The sequence below is a fragment of the Schistosoma haematobium genome, chromosome ZW, assembly GCF_000699445.3.
Source record: "Schistosoma haematobium chromosome ZW, whole genome shotgun sequence".
Taxonomy (NCBI): domain Eukaryota; kingdom Metazoa; phylum Platyhelminthes; class Trematoda; order Strigeidida; family Schistosomatidae; genus Schistosoma; species Schistosoma haematobium.
Genome location: NC_067195.1, coordinates 40,449,786 through 40,469,357, shown reverse-complemented (window position 1 = coordinate 40,469,357; position 19,572 = coordinate 40,449,786). Strand labels below are relative to the sequence as shown.

The 19,572-nt window shown below is 33.0% G+C and overlaps 1 protein-coding gene across 2 annotated transcripts in view; it reads right to left on the bottom strand.

Annotated features, from left to right (window-relative positions):
* Positions 1–4,361: 4,361 nt before the first annotated feature.
* Positions 4,362–19,572, bottom strand: part of MS3_00003548 (uncharacterized protein) — an 85,352-nt gene continuing 70,141 nt past the window's right edge. Inside the window, exons 7-13 of one of the 2 annotated variants that reach the window (XM_051211374.1) lie at positions 17,500–17,625; positions 14,567–14,642; positions 12,063–12,189; positions 10,192–10,561; positions 6,332–8,289; positions 4,832–5,190; positions 4,362–4,727 (exon numbers count right to left, since the gene is read on the bottom strand). In XM_051211374.1, the coding sequence (XP_051071429.1) occupies positions 7,921–8,289; positions 10,192–10,561; positions 12,063–12,189; positions 14,567–14,642; positions 17,500–17,625 (1,068 nt within the window). In that variant the 3' untranslated portion in view covers positions 4,362–4,727; positions 4,832–5,190; positions 6,332–7,920. Of the gene's footprint in view, positions 4,728–4,831; positions 8,290–10,191; positions 10,600–12,062; positions 12,190–14,566; positions 14,643–17,499; positions 17,626–19,572 lie in introns of both variants that reach the window. The other variant, XM_051211373.1, reaches the window with a different exon arrangement.

The following is a 19,572-nucleotide window of genomic DNA, read 5'->3' as shown; positions in this document are numbered from 1 at the left end:
AAACTCCTCATTAACTCTAAGACACTACAAAATGGCCATGTGAAACCTATAAATATTTCGTCATAAAGTTAGCCGCTATGTTGGGCCGCTCTTTTATCTCTTGCCTCTAGTAGGTTGGTCGATGAGGGACATTTATTCTGAAGATCGTGTTACATCGAAGTCGGCAGATAATGCATTTCTACATGATTTAGCACATTATTATGGATTATTACTTCTAATGTATCAATTTCCATGCGAATGAGAATGAAAGGTCGTCGTAGTTGTCAACCATCAAGACTTGGTGTTTTAGCAGGTATTATGCTGCTAACCAACATGAAAATGGGTTCCTCTGCTATTTTTTTCGTATCGTGCCTGATATCTAATAAGTTCGATTATGGGTTGTGTTACCAATAGTATTCTGTGCTTAGATCCTAATGAAGGAACTTGATATACTTTCAACTTGTTTCTATTCTGATACACCCAATGTATCTCTGTTCTTAAATGACTGTATTGATGTGATTCTACTACATCGTCTTGTTTTCCTTTTGTTATATAAAAAGCACAGATTAAGGGCAAACATGGCTTTCAGTTGCTGCCGTACGCAATCAGTACGCGTTTTAACAATCGACACTTAGCACTTGTTCATGACTACGCATTACTGAAGTTTAAGTGTTGCGAGATCAAGTGATTAGGGTTGTTGCTAAAGGACATGAAGCGTCGAAACATACCTTGTCTGGTCGTATGATACACTCTACACGGAAACGATAATTAATTTACAGAGAGTTAGCACTGGCACATCAATTTAAGGTAGCAGCATCCAAGTGAACGACGTGTAGCTTATTGAAATCTTCAAAGATCAAATGATCACCAGCTTCGCTCCAGGTGCAAATATGACTCAAAGAGAATTTCTACGTAAGATAAATTGTAACCCTTTACATATCCCTCTATTTACTATCCCATATCTAGACTTTATAATATTATTACTTTTGGACCACTGAGCCGACATCTAACGGTGTTAATGCCTAGCTTCAATCTATTCATGATCTTGCACAACGTTTCATCCACTGTCTGAGGTGGGTAAGTGTCTCATACGACACGGATTGAACTCTGCTGGTCACGGCTTCTCACCAGAAATTCAGGGACACCATCTTGAGTCCAGTCATTAGCGAGCACATGATAAATTAATTAGTAGAAGAATGCAGTGAAAGTTAGATATGATTAATAAACAGAATACGTAAGGTTAGAATTAGAGAGCAAAATGCTAATGAAATCGAAGTTCAAAAACTACCTTAAGAGAAGAGAAAGATTTTAAAACATGTAATGGTATCTAAGCAGAGAGACAAGGTATATTTAAAGGTTGTGTCGTATGTATAATAAGTTTTGTTATGCTTACTGTAGTTCTTATTGGATTATATTAAAGTACATGTTATTAACCGGTTAGTGATAGCGTGTATGCATCCTGTGAAGCTCATGCACGTAAGTTTTCATTCTCAAAGGCAAGTAAATTAATAGGAAGTGTTAATTTGAAATAATGTAACGAAATAGTATTAATCCCCATAAGTATAGCACTTTGACAAGACATAATCAAGAAGTGAAATTCTAAGTACGTAGTATGAAATTGTGCTGCATTATTATGATATGTATAAACATATTATCGAATATTTAACTGTACGATAACTGTATTGGTCATTCACTACGCACGCCACATGTTGATTTTCTACCTATGTATTTATTAAGTAGTCTGGGTTTTCTGCTAGACTGTCTGACTGAGGATGTTGTGGAGCTGTAAAGAGATGATGACATCGAATACCAGTAAGCTAGCTGTTAAAATTTCTGCGTGTAGTGAGTTCCATCATCCGCTACTAATACACTGAGAATTCATTCACTACTTAATATCTTTCACATCGCGCTTTGATTAAATTTTTCTCTAGAACTTTTCGTGAGTACAACTTCTGGTCATTCTTAATATGAATCAGTGACGACTAAAGCGCAACATGGGTTTGAGATGGACCACAGTAATCGGCCCACGTACGTTATCACAATTCTTAAGATACAGACTAGGGATTCCAAGTGCGTCTATTATACGGTAGCTTGTGTAAACAATCAGGACATGTTTTCGATATTCGAATTATATCAGCTACAGTCTCAGGTCACTGACAAGTTTGACAAACAGTTTCTATGCTCCCAGATGGGCAGTATGAAGGTCGTTTAATACTGCATATCTGAGTGTAGGGAAAATTATTACTCAACAATCAAAGCACAAAAATCACTCACAATACAATGTTATGTCCTCCCTCTCTTTTTGTAAAACCCAAAAAACCTACGCTTGCACCAAATATTCCAACCTCTTTATGCTGTACCGATTACAGTTCAATTAACGGGCATCCTTCACGAGTTCTGTTATATAAACAGGTACCGGTTGAATTGACACACAATCATTTTCGTTAGGTGGCCTTTCAAAATATCAATAGCGTGATGGAAAATCTGCATATGATATGCTTTTGACTACATGGTACTCAATCATGAAATCATAGGCACTCAGACTTAAATTCCATCTTTAGATCAAGGCAGCGGATAACCAATGAAGTGACGTAGTCGGATGGTAAATAAACTTTAATGCCCGGTAATCAGTTACATTATGGAATTTTAAACCAAACAAGTATTTGCAAAGCTTTTCTACTGCATATACCATAGCCAAAGCATCCTCCACTCTTGCTGAATCATTTCAAAATAAAAATGACAGTTTCACTACTCTGCTCTAGAACCGTGCCTAACCCTAGTGTAGGTGCATCTGTAGTAAGGATAGATTTTTCACTAGGCGTAGACGGTCTGATGAAAATCTGACTATTTAAAAACCGTAAAGGGTTCACAAGTATATCCCCATGTCGTTGTTTCCATACAGGCTCTTAAGAATAAAACTGCACAACACTAGTCCATGATCTGGGTCCTGAGATATTCGTAATGTAAATCACCAGCGTTGATGATCTATGTCGAATGATTGGAGGCCTACTCGAGCTAGACGGGAATGATGTAAAGAACCAGCTAACGTCGAAGTCACACCTCACAGTCAGCACCTTACGTGGATTGCCCCGTTGACGTATTAATGTACTACAGATGCTTTGAAGACTGTACGACGCAAAATACATTATTACAGAAATATACTAGTTAAAGTAGGTACAAGCAAAAGTAAGACCACCACCGCGTGGACCATTCCACTGTGTACAATTAACTGATGCGCTTTGTTCGCTATTGACCTTAACAGGGATCGATGATCGGTTCGATATTCAGTCACCCAACTGCCGCATGATTTGGCTAGGGCTTAGTGACATTTCACTGGCCCTACAGTAGGTGGCAGTGCTTGAATCTATGTAGTTCGGCAATTCATATCAGTTGTAAAAACCTTAGTATCTACAGTATCACCTTGGCAGTTGATAGAATTAAGTTGAAACTGATACTACTATGGACTTATGGTCATAATTCTGCCACAAAAAGGTAGAAATAACTTTAAAAGCCTTTCTTTATCCAACCTAATATCCTCTGCGAGAACTACAATACCATCCTGATACGATCCAGCACCACCGTGATCGGCGATAATCTGATTCGTAACCTTCGGGAATATCTCGGAGAAAATATTTAATCTGGATGGTAGGGAATTGTATCTGAACAGTCCGAACGGTGTATTAATAGCATTTAGTTTATTAGAGGTTGCATCCAATGGAATTCGCAAATAAGCATCTTTCAGGTCCATTTTAAAAAATTACATTGACCCTTGTAATTTATATAGAATATCCTCAGTTTCTTCAGTGGTACGACTGTTGCGACGGCGGAGCATTAATTGTCAAACGGCAATCACCAGAAACTCCAGGCGTTTCTCGATTGGCCTTCAGTGGAGTCACAATGGGATTGACCCAAAACGGACGGCTCAACTGAAATTTTCAAACCAATTTACCTAGCTTATCCTTCACATCTTCTCTTAAACCATGTTGAATTAGTCTACTCTTCGGGAAGATGGGCTCTCCCTTTATTTCTAAGTGTACAAGGTGAATTTTCATAACTTCCACGGCCTTCGAGCATTTAAGATGAGATCTAAGACGAGACAGAAACCTTAGGCATTTCACCCAAGCACACATAAGCAATACTAACTAACTAGGAAAGAAATACTGACAAAACTACTCACTTTCTTCAGTGAAGTATTAACTGTACCAACAGTAGATAACTGGGGGTCAATGATGAGAGTAATTGCACCACTTGCAGGTTTTAAAAAGATACAATTATTGAAAAAGCAATAACTCTGTCAGAGAAATAATTGACTCCATGAATGGGACATGCCTGGGATTCCAATTAATTTTTGCATTAAATGTGAAGTATCAATGCAGGCAGTAGTGAGAGACAACGAATCCAACTTTTTGTTCAAATCAACTGGTCTTGAACAACTATCGTTTTAGTAGTAAACAACTTGGAGCCAACCATTTTACACTTACGGCAACGTGCATAACAAAATTGACCTGACATATGAAGACGGGGCTTACTATATGAAATACAGGATAGACTACACGAAAAAAATTAAAAGTGCTTTTTGAATTATTTACTTGTCTGAATGAATCGTAACTGTTCTTGTTAGAAGTCTGAGGTTTTTGCAGTACGGTACATTTATTCAAATTCGACAATAAAACTTCATGTTGTTTCATAACGGCATTAAGTGGATTATAATTGACATCTTCGTAAGTAAAACAGAAGTCTTTGGTTATCTGAAAAGTGAAGAAGGGAATTGGTCAGTATTAACCAATCAAGATCGAGGTCTACAGGACAAGCTATGAGTCATATATAAAGAAATTCGAACACTCGCTCCTACCTGAAGTTTGTGATGATGTCGTTCAGAAGAACGATGAAAGCCCCACGACTAAAACTATCCAGCTCAGAGAACAAAACTTCACCAAAACCAATTACCTGAGCTACAAATCTTCACCACCATCTCAAAGGGATTTGTATAAACTGCTTATTTGGTTTAGAATTGTTCACAACAGCAATCAGGTAGTCGCGAAGTTGGATACACAGCTGTTCACTGAATTTGCGCTTAGAAGCTGGTGTCTGAAAGTGTGCCATGAAAAGTGTAATAGTCTGATTGGAAACACGAACTAATTTGTTGAACTATGCTTTTTTACACTTCTCGGGGTGAGACGTTGATGGGCGATTTCTCCAAGTTACTTGGATCTATTTGTGTTGCGACATCAGATGTGAATTTGAAATAATATGACGAAATAGTATTAATCCCGATAAGTATAGCACTTTGACAAGACATAATCAAGAAGTGAAATTCTAAGTACGTAGTATGAAATTGTGCTGCATTATTATGGTATGTTTAAACGTAATATAAAATATTTAACAGTACAGTAATTGTGTTGGTTATTCACCCCACTTTTTATTCATTATCTGAGAAACTATCATAAGTTTTGATAGATCTTTCAGTATTTTATTACTGAGATTAGTTGTTAGGTTTTTATGTATTTTCGTTAGAGCAAGTCTTCGCCATATTCGGGAAATAAAATCCACTTAATACTAGAGTTTAGAGATCGAAAGAACGTACTGAATACCGTACTGACTTTTGTTCTTCATACTATCAAGCTTCAGTAATCTAATTTCATCTATGTTACTCTTGGGGAATTTAGCTTATATTGTTCTGTTCTACTGTGGTCATTTTGAACTCGATATTTATTTCATGAATTACTTTCTACTTTATAATATTCATGCATTTATAATATTTTTGCAAACATTCTGACTAATTTGTATTTTTGATGCTTTTCGATTAAGAACAACTTGTAAAAATATTTCTAATTCTTTTGGCAAAAACGAATTCTCAGGTTTATTGAAGGCTTGGCTATTCGTAAACTTGAACCCCCCTTTTGTGTACAAAAACAATTTGTCGTAACCTTGAATTTACCCTGGTAATCCTCAAGTCATTTTATGCAACAAATTCTTATCCTTTCTATACGATTTAAAAATTGTTCTCTTCCCTCTGTTACCATTTTTACTCGAGATTTCATTTAATTGACCTTTATTAATTTTTATATAAAATGCTGTAACAAGTATATGTGTGACTAGATTGTTCGAAATGTATTGCGCAAACATATCACATTTTTTTTTAGGTCAACTCCATCTTCTGATTGATTTATCGAAATTTATAATTCTCTTGTATTTGAAACATTCCTTAAATTAAAGCAGATTAACAACGAATAAGGAAACGTCATCCATTTCTTTGAAGATAGGTGTTGTTCTTTGTAGTTTCTTTTTTCTACCAACTTATTCTGACATCGAAAAAGGAATTTCAAAAGCAACAGCTGATCATTCCACTTACGTATGGTACTTTTTTAGTGGTGATAGAATCACAGGAAATGTGTGCACATCATTCACTGGAATGGAGTTTTCAAAAATGTGAAAATTAAACAGTGCATTAGTCTTGTTATCGAGATTTTAAAATGTATTTACAAAACTGGATGATTCGGTAAAAAAAATTCTCCTGTTTATTTGAAATATTTTAAGTGATTTTCTGTAATGATCGATTCTCTTGTTCAATAAAAAGATAGTGTAATCACAAAATATAATACAGTAGAACCTCATCGTGAAATTCATCCACTTCTGTTTACTAAAAAACCGCCATTCACAATATTTCCTGATTTCACCATCTAAAACCATCAGTCCACCTGGACACTACGTACTATCATTTCATAGTAAAAAAAAGCATTATGAAATTTCTTATTCAAACTCAATGAAAATTAAATCCAAATAATTAGATTTTTGGCCAAGTATCATAATTGTTTTGTTTTTATCAATTAGTGTCGTCTCATTCAAGATGCATGTTCATGAGTCATTAGCGAATTACATTTAAAAAATAATAGGAATAAAGATGATTAAACTGAAATTTATTATATTGTATTTTATAGACGATATTTTGTTATCTTATAAATCAACACATTTCATGTTTTCCCATTTACGTAAGATGAAATTTACTTCTATTGATTTCAGGTAAAAATGTGAACCGCGTCAAACATCACCATACGTAAATATGTATAATCAAAAGAGAAATATGAAACACATGATATCTAACAATAATGCCAAATGTATTTTTCGTGAAAGTATGAAAAAACTTGCCATGTTCATGGTGATACTGCTGCAGCAGACAATAATGATGAAGACGATTTGGAGCTCAAAAAAAGTTACAGAAATGAAAAACAAATATTACATTGTGTTTTTAAAAAAAGAATTGTGTTTGCTTCATTAGTCTAATCGTTACATAACATCATTTAGTTATGGAAATAAACAGAACAAGTCCGATAGTTTCAGAGTTTTTCAAACTGTGGTTTTTACGTTTAATGTTCAAAAGTTAGTTTCTCATAGATTTTTTTCTTCCTTATAGTTCTCATCCAATAGCAAATGAGAGTAATCATCACCATCTTCAAGTATAAGCTCAAGAAAAGTAAAGTGCATTTGAAACAGCAAGATCAATTCAGTTAAGAAACTAGTTTACGGTGTTTTAGCAAAATAAGGGAGTGAAATATTTTTATTTATTTTTCAAATATTAATTATTGTAACCGAAAAAATTCTTAGTAGAAAATTAGTAATTTGTTTAAGGAAAATTTTAAACGAATGATAATCAAGTGATTGCAGTTGAATGTAGGAAGAATTATGTACTATAATCTATCAGACAGGGAATCAATTAAATCGAAACTAGTAGAATTGTTATACGATTTGAAACGATTTTCATCTAACTCTCCACTATCATTTATATCCATTTAGATTACAATTAAAAATATGAAGAATGCTTATTTTCTCAAAAACTTACAGAATTATAAAGGAGATTTAGGAAGAACAAATATTACAGAAAAGAAGGCAACGTAAATAAACATTTACATTTGTTTCATATAATAATAAAAGGGAACTATTAAACTATAGTATTGTACATCTTCGACAACATTCTTGACGAATGAAGGAATGCTGAGAATTGTCAGTTATTCTATCTTGATCAATATATTGCGGTAATGACAGTTCGCTAGAGAAAGTGTTCTTGTATGGATAATTCGTACTATTAATATGAACTTCTCTGTCTGTCAGATATTTCAAACTATTTGACTGAATGATTGAGTTAGAATCATTAGAAGAGCACATTGATTCAATATGACCACGTTTTTCCATGGTTGTTGTTTGACCATTAGTATATTTACTCTTTAAATCAGTGTCAGGAGTCGATAAAATTGTAATCTCCCGTTGATTGGGGAAATCATTTCGAACTTTCAATTCCTTTATCTGAGAATTACGCTAAATTTGAATTAGAGATGCAAAATATTGATTAAAAGTGATAATCTTGTGACAGTTTTGCATATGTCCACACACACACACACAATCAGTCTGATCAATTAATTAATTAACAATTAAAACACTTTATCAGAATAAATACTTCGACACTTAATGAGTGCTTGAAGTTCACTTGCAATCCTGTTTCTAAAGTTTCCAGCTGGGTTTTGAAAGAGCGTGATAATAAAAAGCACTTGTTTCCCCATTGAACATATCATGTGTGATTAAATAAAAGTTAGCAGCTGATTATATACACTTCAAATTCAATTCAGTTTTAGTTACCCGGATAAAACAGTGCGCTCACGTACACAGTTTTGAACATACCGAAATAGAGAATATAAGTCATGTCACTTATTTATGCCCATCGTCATCATCATCTAGTTTTGGGGTTTCAATGGTATAGCGAATACTTCATGTCATAACTTTAGGGAATCTTCCTACTTGCTTATATCTTTGCATATTTTCCTTTATTTGCAAGACAACTGTCACGTAGAATCTGCCTAATCTCACAGAAGTCTGTGTAACGTTTCAACTCATAAAGATATCTAAAAACGCGTCGGCACTATTGTAACACTTGCCAAATCGAAACATAATATGTTAAATTTCTGCTGTATAAACCAGATTAATTAACGATAAATGATATTAGACTAATCAATTCTAAATCGTATTGCTTCTCAAATACATTGGTTGGACTGTGTGTGAATATAAATTTAAATAAAGCCAGAACAAATCTTGATGCAGAATAATATGTGTGAATTTACTGAAACTCGAGCTGCGACTATGTAATTTGACAAAAAATACAATATATTTTGTCATGTGTATTGTTCTATGAGCTAAAATTCAAATTGGATATAGTTACATTAAAGAAGTGCATAGCATCTGTATAGATTTCAAGCAAAATATAGGAAAAAATGGTTTCATTCTAGTATGGGATTTCTCGGAAGTGCTGAGGAAATTATTTAAAAAATCACAAAACCCCTTCTGATAATAATCATCCGCTCACTAGTGACTGAATTCAAGAGGCATTTCCTGGAGTTCTAATGAGAAACCGTGACCAGTGGAGTTCAACCAGGTCTGTTGTGAGATATCAGCTCACTGAAGACAGTGATGTACGGTGGAGCGATTTCGTGGATTGGTTGGAGTCAGACATTAACATCGTTGGATGCTGGCTCAGTGGTCTAATGGTTAAGTGATCGTGTACGAGACTGATAGGTCCTGGGTCCAAATCTCGCGGGGGGTGGGATAGTGGATGGGCACTGCTGAGGAGTCCCACGCTAGGACGAAACGGCCGTCCAGTGCTTCCAGGTTTTTCATGGTGGTCTAGCTTCAATTGACTCATGATTTCAACTACTGAAATTATTAAAAAATCTCCACAAAACCCCTTCTGGTAGTTTACCATTTGTCAATTTTTAGCTCAAAATGTGTCTTTGAATTTGGGACACTAATTTTAGTTGTACTAGGAAGTATATAAAAAAATAATCAGCATCTTTTATTTTGATTTTCCAAGCAAATAATTTCAAACTTAAACTTAAAATACTAACTGACTAAAAGTTCTATATCTATTACTAAGCGTACAATGTGTACTACTAATTTTAATGTCTTGGGATTTTAAAGCCAGTTTTTCACATTTTAGATTTCTACTTAAAATACAAGTGCCAAAGTGATGATGAAAAAAAATTTTTTAAACCAGTTAATGGAATATAGACCGCAGAAACCGACAAGCGACTTTTTCTCAGATTCATTCATGACTAGAATTCTAGTCTATAGTTTTCATTATCTTGCATTTAATGTACTAGAGATACTTTAATTTTTAGTATTTTCTTATAAACTGAGTAAATAGTTATGAATGTCCATTGACAAACTTACCATAGTATTATCAACAGAATGTGTGTATTCTTCTGATGTGCATTCATAATCATCTGAATTCAATGGAACAGAAAAACGTGAATCACGTTTTCTGTCATCAATTTGATTAGATGTTAGTGACTTTTGTTTTCTTGGTTTCGGTGAACCAGTTAGATTACTGTTTTTGAAAAAGGCAGAAGTGTGCAAAATATTTCTATCGCCCGTAATAATGTCGAAATTTTCATGTCGGGTTCGGTCATCTTTTTCGTAACCAGATGGTACATCAGTTAAGCATATTGAAGATGAGTGAGCGAACTGAGCTTCTTCTTTCGCTTCACGTCTTGATAAATTTGACTTATCTCTGAGTGAGCTCCGATGAATTAAAGATCCACTAAGAAGAAACACAAGAACTTCAATTTAGTAGAGAATCTGATGAATTACAAAGAAATGAAGTTGAAGAAAAAAGTTAGTGAATACTTCATTTGAGTAGCTCAGTTAATTAACTTATTAAGATTCTGAATTCCAAAATGTACCATCAATATATTGATAAATCTTTTCATTTCGAAGCTTTTATGTGGCAATCTACTTAAAGAAATTGCAATCTGAATATTATTGACTGATTATGCAACATGATATATCTTAACTAAAATAGATCAAAAATGAGCATTCCATAATATACATCATTTTTAACCAAGAGAAAAACCAAAGAGACCAACAGCTATGGGACCTACTTTAAACCTAATGCAAAAGAATACCATCTTTGAACTGTCACAAATGACAGTGTCTGTTTAGGGATGTTTACTGCCATGATTTTCACACAGCCATTATGTTATGAACAAATACGGATACGATCATCTTTTGATATGCAAAGGCTGATCTCCTTTGTTTTTTGACTAACTTAAGATATGGAGATCTAATGTTTTTCTTAGTTATGATTTGAATACCTTTAATGATTATTTACACTTTGTACTGTTTAAAAGTACAATAGTGTCCCAGAATTGGTTTATCAGCCAAACTTAAAGAAAATGATGTAGAGTGATTAAGGTCATTGGTCAATTTAATTATTCATAGTTATATAAGCCTGGATTAACCAGGGTCAGCAAAACCTTTAGAAGACTGAAAATAATTTGCGATTCATCAACCTGCATCATTTATGACAAAGAAAAATATTAAGACGTCTACCAAAGTCAATATATATTACCAAGCAGTTAGTTCCAGAGAAGTTTATGGTTATTCATGTATACGGAGTGATTCAATGAACTACGGGTTTCATACGCGTAACTTCTGGCTAGTGAAGTGTTGAGCCTCCAGCTGGTTATGTATGCGAACTCACCTTTGCAGTTGAGATTTATAGATATTGCTTTTTAAGTTACTGGAGTCACACTCGTCTTGTTTTCTTTAGATTCCTTACATTTGTCAATATTTTATTCAGTCAATTAAATTTATTTACACCTTTGCTATACTATATTGATGTGTCTTCTAAGTAACTTCTAACTGAATTCTTTCATGATAGCAATTTAAACCTATTTTATAATTGTGATCACTAGATAAGACAGGTTGTAAACAACTGACGAGAACTAAACGAAATAAAATAAATTCATGCTATTCTGCTCAAATTTTTGTCCTTGATCTCTTCGAACTGATAAAGAAAACTACGTGTTTGAAGTTTAATGAAGATCTAATTGGCCTGTAGTTACTTCGAAGGAAAACTTAAGTTGTATTGTGGTTAATTTATGTGACGCGAGTAATAAGAAAGGCTGACTGAAGTCTTAAAAACTATTTCAGCTTAAAGTTTTGGTTTCCTTCAAGTGTTAGGGTACAATCAGCCTATTGATGAAACTGTAAGACTATCAATATGGTTAATTAAAAGACTTCAGTAAAAAAGTAAATACCTTCTTCTGCGTCGAAAAGGTTTGACAGAAGCATTTGAATCCATTAATTTGGCACATGATCTAAGTTTTTCTCTCATATTCCAAATTGTGCAGACTTCATCATGAGTTTCGTCATTATCGCATATTGCTAGAATAATAATAAACAAAAATCGGAGTGATCCGATATCATGACTAAGAAGTCCTTTGTTCCAATGACGATTATTAATGAGTATAATCTGTTAAGTTTTATGAAGAGTAATTAGATGATATTATAATAACAGCCATATGCTTCCAAGGATATGACTCTCTTCTTTAATAACGTGTTTATAAATTTTTGATTTAAAATCATGGCGTTTATGTGGCATGAACAGAGGTTGGAAAAACTAACGCCATCTAAATTAATTGATATTTCTAATTTACACAGTTAAATTTCCAAAGTTTACAAAAGGTAGTTTATCCATAAAAAGAAATCACTTGTGAAGTCTATTTCGTTGTAATAAGGGATTGTAAGGTATCAGTTACTGTACTGCTAATAAAACCGTAATGCATTTCACTGCAGAAATCGAACAAAGAGCAGTTTATCAAGCACTCCGTGAAAATAGTAGTAACAATTTAAATTAGCTACATTGTTACCAATATTTTCTGTGATTCCACAACACTAATTTCATAATAAAATGTAAATATGACAACCCGTTCAACATTCTATATCTCTCCAGTAGAAACAATGAAGAAAACTTTCTAAAATATAAGCACTTGGGTCTGCACTACTAATATAACAATAGGATTCTTTCACTAAATGGTAATAGTGAATGAATTGAATCGATGGTCTTGTCAGCATGTAAATTATCTCTGAAAAAATTAATGGGAAACAGATATCCAAATTTGTCAAATAAGAAATACATCATCATGATGAGCCGAAAATCTTCATGTTAGTGAACGAACTTTTTTCAGCAGAATGGCTTTACAAAAGAAAATTTACAAAATAGATTGATTATATATGAAGGAGTGTACAATCAAAGCATGACCAGAGTTAGGGTCATTCATTCCTTGTACAGCACAGTTTGATTTTCTGATACACTTAAAAACGGGTTAGCAGAAATATTTTTTAGAGTCTTTATTATCTTACTGAATTTACTGAAATGTCAAGAGCTAGTTGAATGTGTAAATAATTACAAGTGTCACCTTCATGACTTTCAAAGTGATTAGTACAAAATACCGTCTTAGTTCATTTTATTTAGTTAACTTCAGTCAAACTAATCTAAGTTAGAATTTGATCTAAAGACAGTCTATAACTTTGCAGAGTTCTAGTTATTATATTAAGAATTATGCCGTGCTACTGCAATTTTCTCAACTCGTTAAGTTAAACAGAATGTATTCATTTCCCATTAAAATTTTCTTACATAACATTCACTATTTATTTTTCCATTCTTAGTTTTATTGTGTACTTTTGTGAGACTTTTCTTTAAACAGATAATTTCCTTTTCTTTTAATTATAACCCTTAAATAATCACTACATGGGTTTTTCTCACAATCCTTTGAATTTTCACTAGATCTTTGCATATCATAAACATTTTTAATAAAAAAGTATGTGGATCTCGAAGTTTTGATGAAGAGAAAATGTTGGTAGGTACATATCGTATGAAATGCACTAACTTTGTACTGTTAAATACATATGGTATTTATGTAGTCTGCGTCAATAAACACGCGAACTGAGCTGAAATATTGTAGGGCACAGAAAAGTAATTCCATTCCGTATTTGCGACAGCGTTCTTATCCGACCTCACTCTTCACAAACAAAATATTAATGGAAATCCTTAGAAATTAAATTTCACAAACTTCCTCATAGTTTCAGGCTTTATCTGCTTCACAGTCACCATTTACTGCATCCTTACACACAACCGTCATTTTGGGGAATCACTGTGGTCAGTAAAGTGGGTCATGTAATGTTATTCTCAATAAACTAGAAGATAACTACTATTGAATCTTCATGTCTAACTCAGTTAAGATTAGGACTTCGCAAATAGTAGATTAAAAGGATATGAGGGGCTGTACCCCTTAGAAAATGACTTGAAAACAGGTCTATAAATAAAATGGTTTCATTTCTACTAAAATAAATTGTTACTATCAGCGTAATGCTAACATATTGCAACCGGAGCCCCAATAGTTATTTCCGAAAAACAGTAAAAGCTATATAAAGCAATTAAGTAAGACCATCACTGGTTAACTCGAATAATTCCCAACAATTACTTGACATGTATCACTCACAATTTATCTGCAAAAACTTTTTCCACAGTTTCAATGAATTAATGATATGGTAAGCCTTAAAATTTTGCCATCATTCCAGCTATCACAAATGATTCTCGAAAATCAGTTTCTAGTTTTCCTGATTAATTACTGATTGGTGTTTATGTAAATAAGATTAGGTTCAGAGTCTTTATTTTATTCTCAAGATATAAAATCCATCCGCTTAGTTAGTATATTAGAAAAATCAGTCTTTAATAAGTAGAAACAATTAGTAAACTCACTGAATGCTGTCCTACCATCTGGCGTTGGTATAGTAAGATCACCTCCATGGGACACAAGTAACCTGATCATTTCCAGCTACAAATATAAGTAAACTGAACTAAGTATGTCTGACAAAAAATAAAAACAAAACAATTCCTAAATATGTTCCCTATGCGAACTTGACACAGATATATTTAATTTGTTTAAATCAGTGAACATTTTACAATTTCTACAACTGTTTTATAATTTTTTAAATCTTGTATTTCCGTTTAACATCCATATTTTACTTCCATCAAACTATTTTATTCCTTGGAACATTCCTCGCAACACTTATAAAAATTATCTCACACTGTCTGTTGTGTATGCATCACTGAACAATAGAAATATATTTTTTGATTCCGTGCTTACAGAAATGTTAAGAAACTGAAAAAATCAAATCATGAAATTTGGAGTTTGATAGATCGACCCGGCAGTTGATTTTGCACCAAATAGAATAACTCGTTCAAACGTTGGTAAAATCCACTATAAAGAATTTATTTTTAACTGAAAGGAGACAGCATTCTACCAAATATATATTTGTTTGCCTTACACTGTTCATCAGAGGCCAGTTGAAATAACGAGTATTGTTCTGTTTTCGAATAACATTGAAACTCTTATGTGAAGTTCTTCAGAGTACTATCAATCAGAAAATAGCGTGATATTAAAAGCTCCACCACTACAGTTAACTTTAGTTCAGTTTACCATGAGGTGTATATACCACTTAAAGCACTTATAATACCGATATATCAAGTTTATTGAATTTGCAATTTTGTCAACATTTCTTTTTTGTAAATCACATTTCAAGAAGCTTTGTTTCCGTTTATGGTTGGCGTCCACACTTTTCCATAGTCTAAGATTTTATGATTCAGTCCCTAAACAGACGAAAACTGCCTAGAAACGTAGAATGGACTGGTGTCATCATCCTGAGGATAGAGTAAATGATTTTTGGTGACCTCTACAAAATCTGAGATCATTTCAGATTTTAGCTCGATGACGAATCCCTAAGCCTTCTACAGATAATTAGAAGTAAGCTAAAAAGCAACCAAACTTATAAACTTCGCTTCATAAATTTCTAACAATACAAAATATGATTTTTCTAAGCTCAACAAAGTAAGTAACAAACAAAATTATGCATGATTTTGAAATATAGGTAAGCTGGTCAAATCTGTAAGATAGTGTTTGATTGCTTTAGAATATTTCAGACATAGGATTTTATATCTGAATGTAATACTCTCCTACATTACATAAAGCCCCAGTTGTGTTCAAGGGTGAAAAGCCTCTGCCTCTGAGCACGTGATCTAGTAAGGTTAACCAATGAAAATCACTCAAACTTATTTTACTAATTGGCACAAGAAAGTGTGAAAAATTTCATTCAGTTTTTTATTGGTGGACTTAGTACCTCTGTAAAAGAAACTAACTTAACCATTTGCATAGTTATTTGCCCGGAAAAGTAAAGCATCAGATCCAAAATAACAGAAATGAAAATCCAGGTCATTAGATGAGGCATTGCAGATAAAAAACCTCTTCAACCTTTTCCTTTAAGTAAACAGTAATGACATCAAAGTCTTCTTCTTAGCACTCAGACATAAATGGTAATCAGTACTTGTTAGTGAACTGACGGTGTATAAGTTAATAGTATTTTGGGCAACTCAGATGTATTTGATGCACTAAATGAAACACTTATAGTCGGAATACCAAAATTGAGCCAAGTGAAATAACTTCGTGAATAAATGATGAAGTAAGATAAGGCTTATCTAAGACACTGGGAATCGCTAGTAATATATATATATATATATATATATATATATATATATATATATATATATATATATATATATATATATATATATATATATATATATATATTGTGTGATTAATCCCAATAAGAAGTCACAAAACGCATCAGATTCTTTTCGGTTATGGAATTTTTACAACTGCTTCTGTGTTTTGTCACAATAAAATATTCTTTCAACAAACAATTCAGTAGGTAATGACTCACGTGGTATGAAAATGCTCCACAAAACTGGTCAATTCCCCAAGCATTGTGCCAACACATTCATACTCAAAGTTTTTAGCTTATAAATGGCAAAATAAGCTATGACTGACATCGGTGTAGATATTACATTTCAATGGAAAGGTTACGTAGAATTTTGGGGGAAAATTGTATAGAGTTAATTAAGAACACCTATTTCATATTTTTATAGAGAGTCTCGACATTGAAATTTCACGTCACCCATAATGTTTATTTCTTAGTTTTTCTTAAAAACCTAATTTCAAAAGAAATACTGGAAGTGGAACTGGAACGGTTTGTTTATTATACGTTATTATTATTACAGTTCAGCTAAGCAAAACATGTGACTTGATTGTTTTTCAGAATAAGTAGTTAGCAGGATCTGGACAAAGCTTAAAAATACTTCATGGAGGGATTTTTAACTCCAACGTTAGGTTATCACGCTTATGACGTAATTTAAACATAATTTATGGATTTAGTATTTGCCTTATAATTATCCAGACAATAATTTGTGTCACAGAGGTGTTATATAGTCACTTGATATTTGAAACATACTGATAATCTTTCGAAAACCAACTCCTAATATATTACCGGTAATGAATTGTAACAGAAAAAAAATTAAATTCAATGGTTTAAAAGAAGAACTGAGTTGTAAGTTGTGAAAGAATACCATAGAAAATGTTATTTTATTATAAGGTGCGCTGCAAAAGTTCTTTTTCAACGTACTTATATCTAACCTTTCTTTTAGCCATCATTTTTAAGTTGATTATTTTATGAAGCTACACTGAAAGTATTGCTTAAAATGACTTCAAAATTTCTATCCTAGAGGCACAAGTATAATAAAACTATGATGACTTGGAATGGAACATTTCCAGAAAACGTTTGTCAGAAAAGATAACTTACTTCACCCCAGCAAGCAGCAACATGAGAAGGTGTCCATCCATCTGCGTCTAAACTGTTAGGATCTACACCAGACTGGAGTAAAAAGAGGCCGACCTCACAATATCCACAAGCTGCAGCAACATGAATCTAAAAATATACAGAACGTTTCTTAAATTAACACTGTTTCGGTAATTTTTATGGAACTACTCATATTTTTGTTTGATCAGGAACACACGATTAATGTATTAAGTCAGATAAGTTACAGATTAAAATGTAAATTCTTTTCCTCTGAGTAGATACGGTTTGCAAATTTAAGTCTAACGTTAAGGTCAAGTAATCCAGCTTCTAGATGAATAAAAAATTCGGAAGAGACACCGAAGTTGAATTGCATTGAGGAAATCATCGAACTGCACCACAGAGCAAGGTCTAACTTGGAATTCTCAGGGCACACGAAAAATAGACAGACCGAAAACCATATTGTGTCGAGAATCAGAGACAGACATCAAAAGAATGTGTAGCGGTTGGTAACACCTGGAATGGAGAGACAGGGACGGAGTTGGTTGGAGGATTTTGGTCGGTGGCCTCTGCTCCACGATAGTTTAGAGGAGTAAGTTGGTACATAAACGTTAAGGTTGAATATTTATTTATAGAGGGTGCTATGAACAGCTGGCAGTGGACATAAATATAAATTCAGATATTCTGTTCACTGGTACTGTTTCATATTTCTGCTTGAATGGGTGGAAAATCATAACTAATTGTCAAGCTTATTTTCTTCTAGAAAACTAGTTTATTATTTGTTAACATACGCAGTAAAAATAAAGACACATTAACATAAGGCAAGTTTACATCAATATCGACAGCCAAACTAGATTTGTTTACCGGAAAAATAAATTGTTTTCTTTTTTATAAGCGTGAAAAGGTTTACGAACACTGCTTTCGAATTACTTAGTTGTTTTCAGATTTTGAGTACTTCAGATTAGTTAAGCGGAAAGATGACTGTTTGAAAAGATGTTTGGCGCTTAATTCATTAAATTTTAAGCTATAGTAAATTTCTTAGCAATCCATCATCAGAAAGAAACTAAAAATATTTTATAATATTGCCTAGTGAGATGAAGTAAAAATAATGATCCAAAAGGATTATCGATATTACAGTAACCAGACAATGGGAGACATATTTAACTACAAATAGATGAAGTTAAAAGAATCCATATGAATGATAAATTTTAAATGTGGTCTATTTATTTAAGGTCTAACCTTTTAACCAATTATTATATTACTTTTATTTAATAAGATGTTAGCGGTTTACTATTCCTAATTTAGTGAAATTGTGGAAAATAATAAGCGCTTAGAAGGTTTCGACCATAAGTTCTATCATACAGAAGAAATCCAAAAGAAGACTAAAAGTTTTTAAGAGCTACATAAAGTTTATTTCTCGTGAGTTAAAACTAGTAACCAATAGTTGAACTGTTATCAACAAAGAAACTCCGATTTATTCAAATAAATTATATAAATTAACACTAAAATTTCATCTAACATTCTAGTTATATATATTTATCAGATTTTGGTAGAGTTTTGTCATTTGAGCTGGTTGGTTTCATTGTAGAACTTTCATCAGTTTTTTAAGAGAAAGATGAACTAGTTAATTTTATTTTAATATCTTGCCTTCAGTCAAGTTTTTGACATATTGTTTAAATAGCTGTACATATTTTATGATTTCTCTGATACTGTTGGACTAATATTAATTCGAATTAAACGTGCACAAAAATTTAGGTTATAAATTTCAAACCTTCAATTTAAACCCGATATGCTTAAATTCAGAATTCGTATGTCTTAAGTAGTCAAACTGCCTTATGTACACAGAATTAACCCATTCAAATAAATGTGCAACTGTAACTTATTTTTGTACGGTAAACTTAGAAGCAAATATTTATTTTATCTAAGTGACTTAAAGAATTTCTCCAAATCTTCTTGGCTTATTACTAACAGATGGGATTTGGTGCTGGGAGAAAACAGGTAGAAAGAAATCTAAGTGCAGCCAAAGCAAGATATGTCATAAAAATTCGACATAAGCAGCACACGTGAACTACTTGGTTG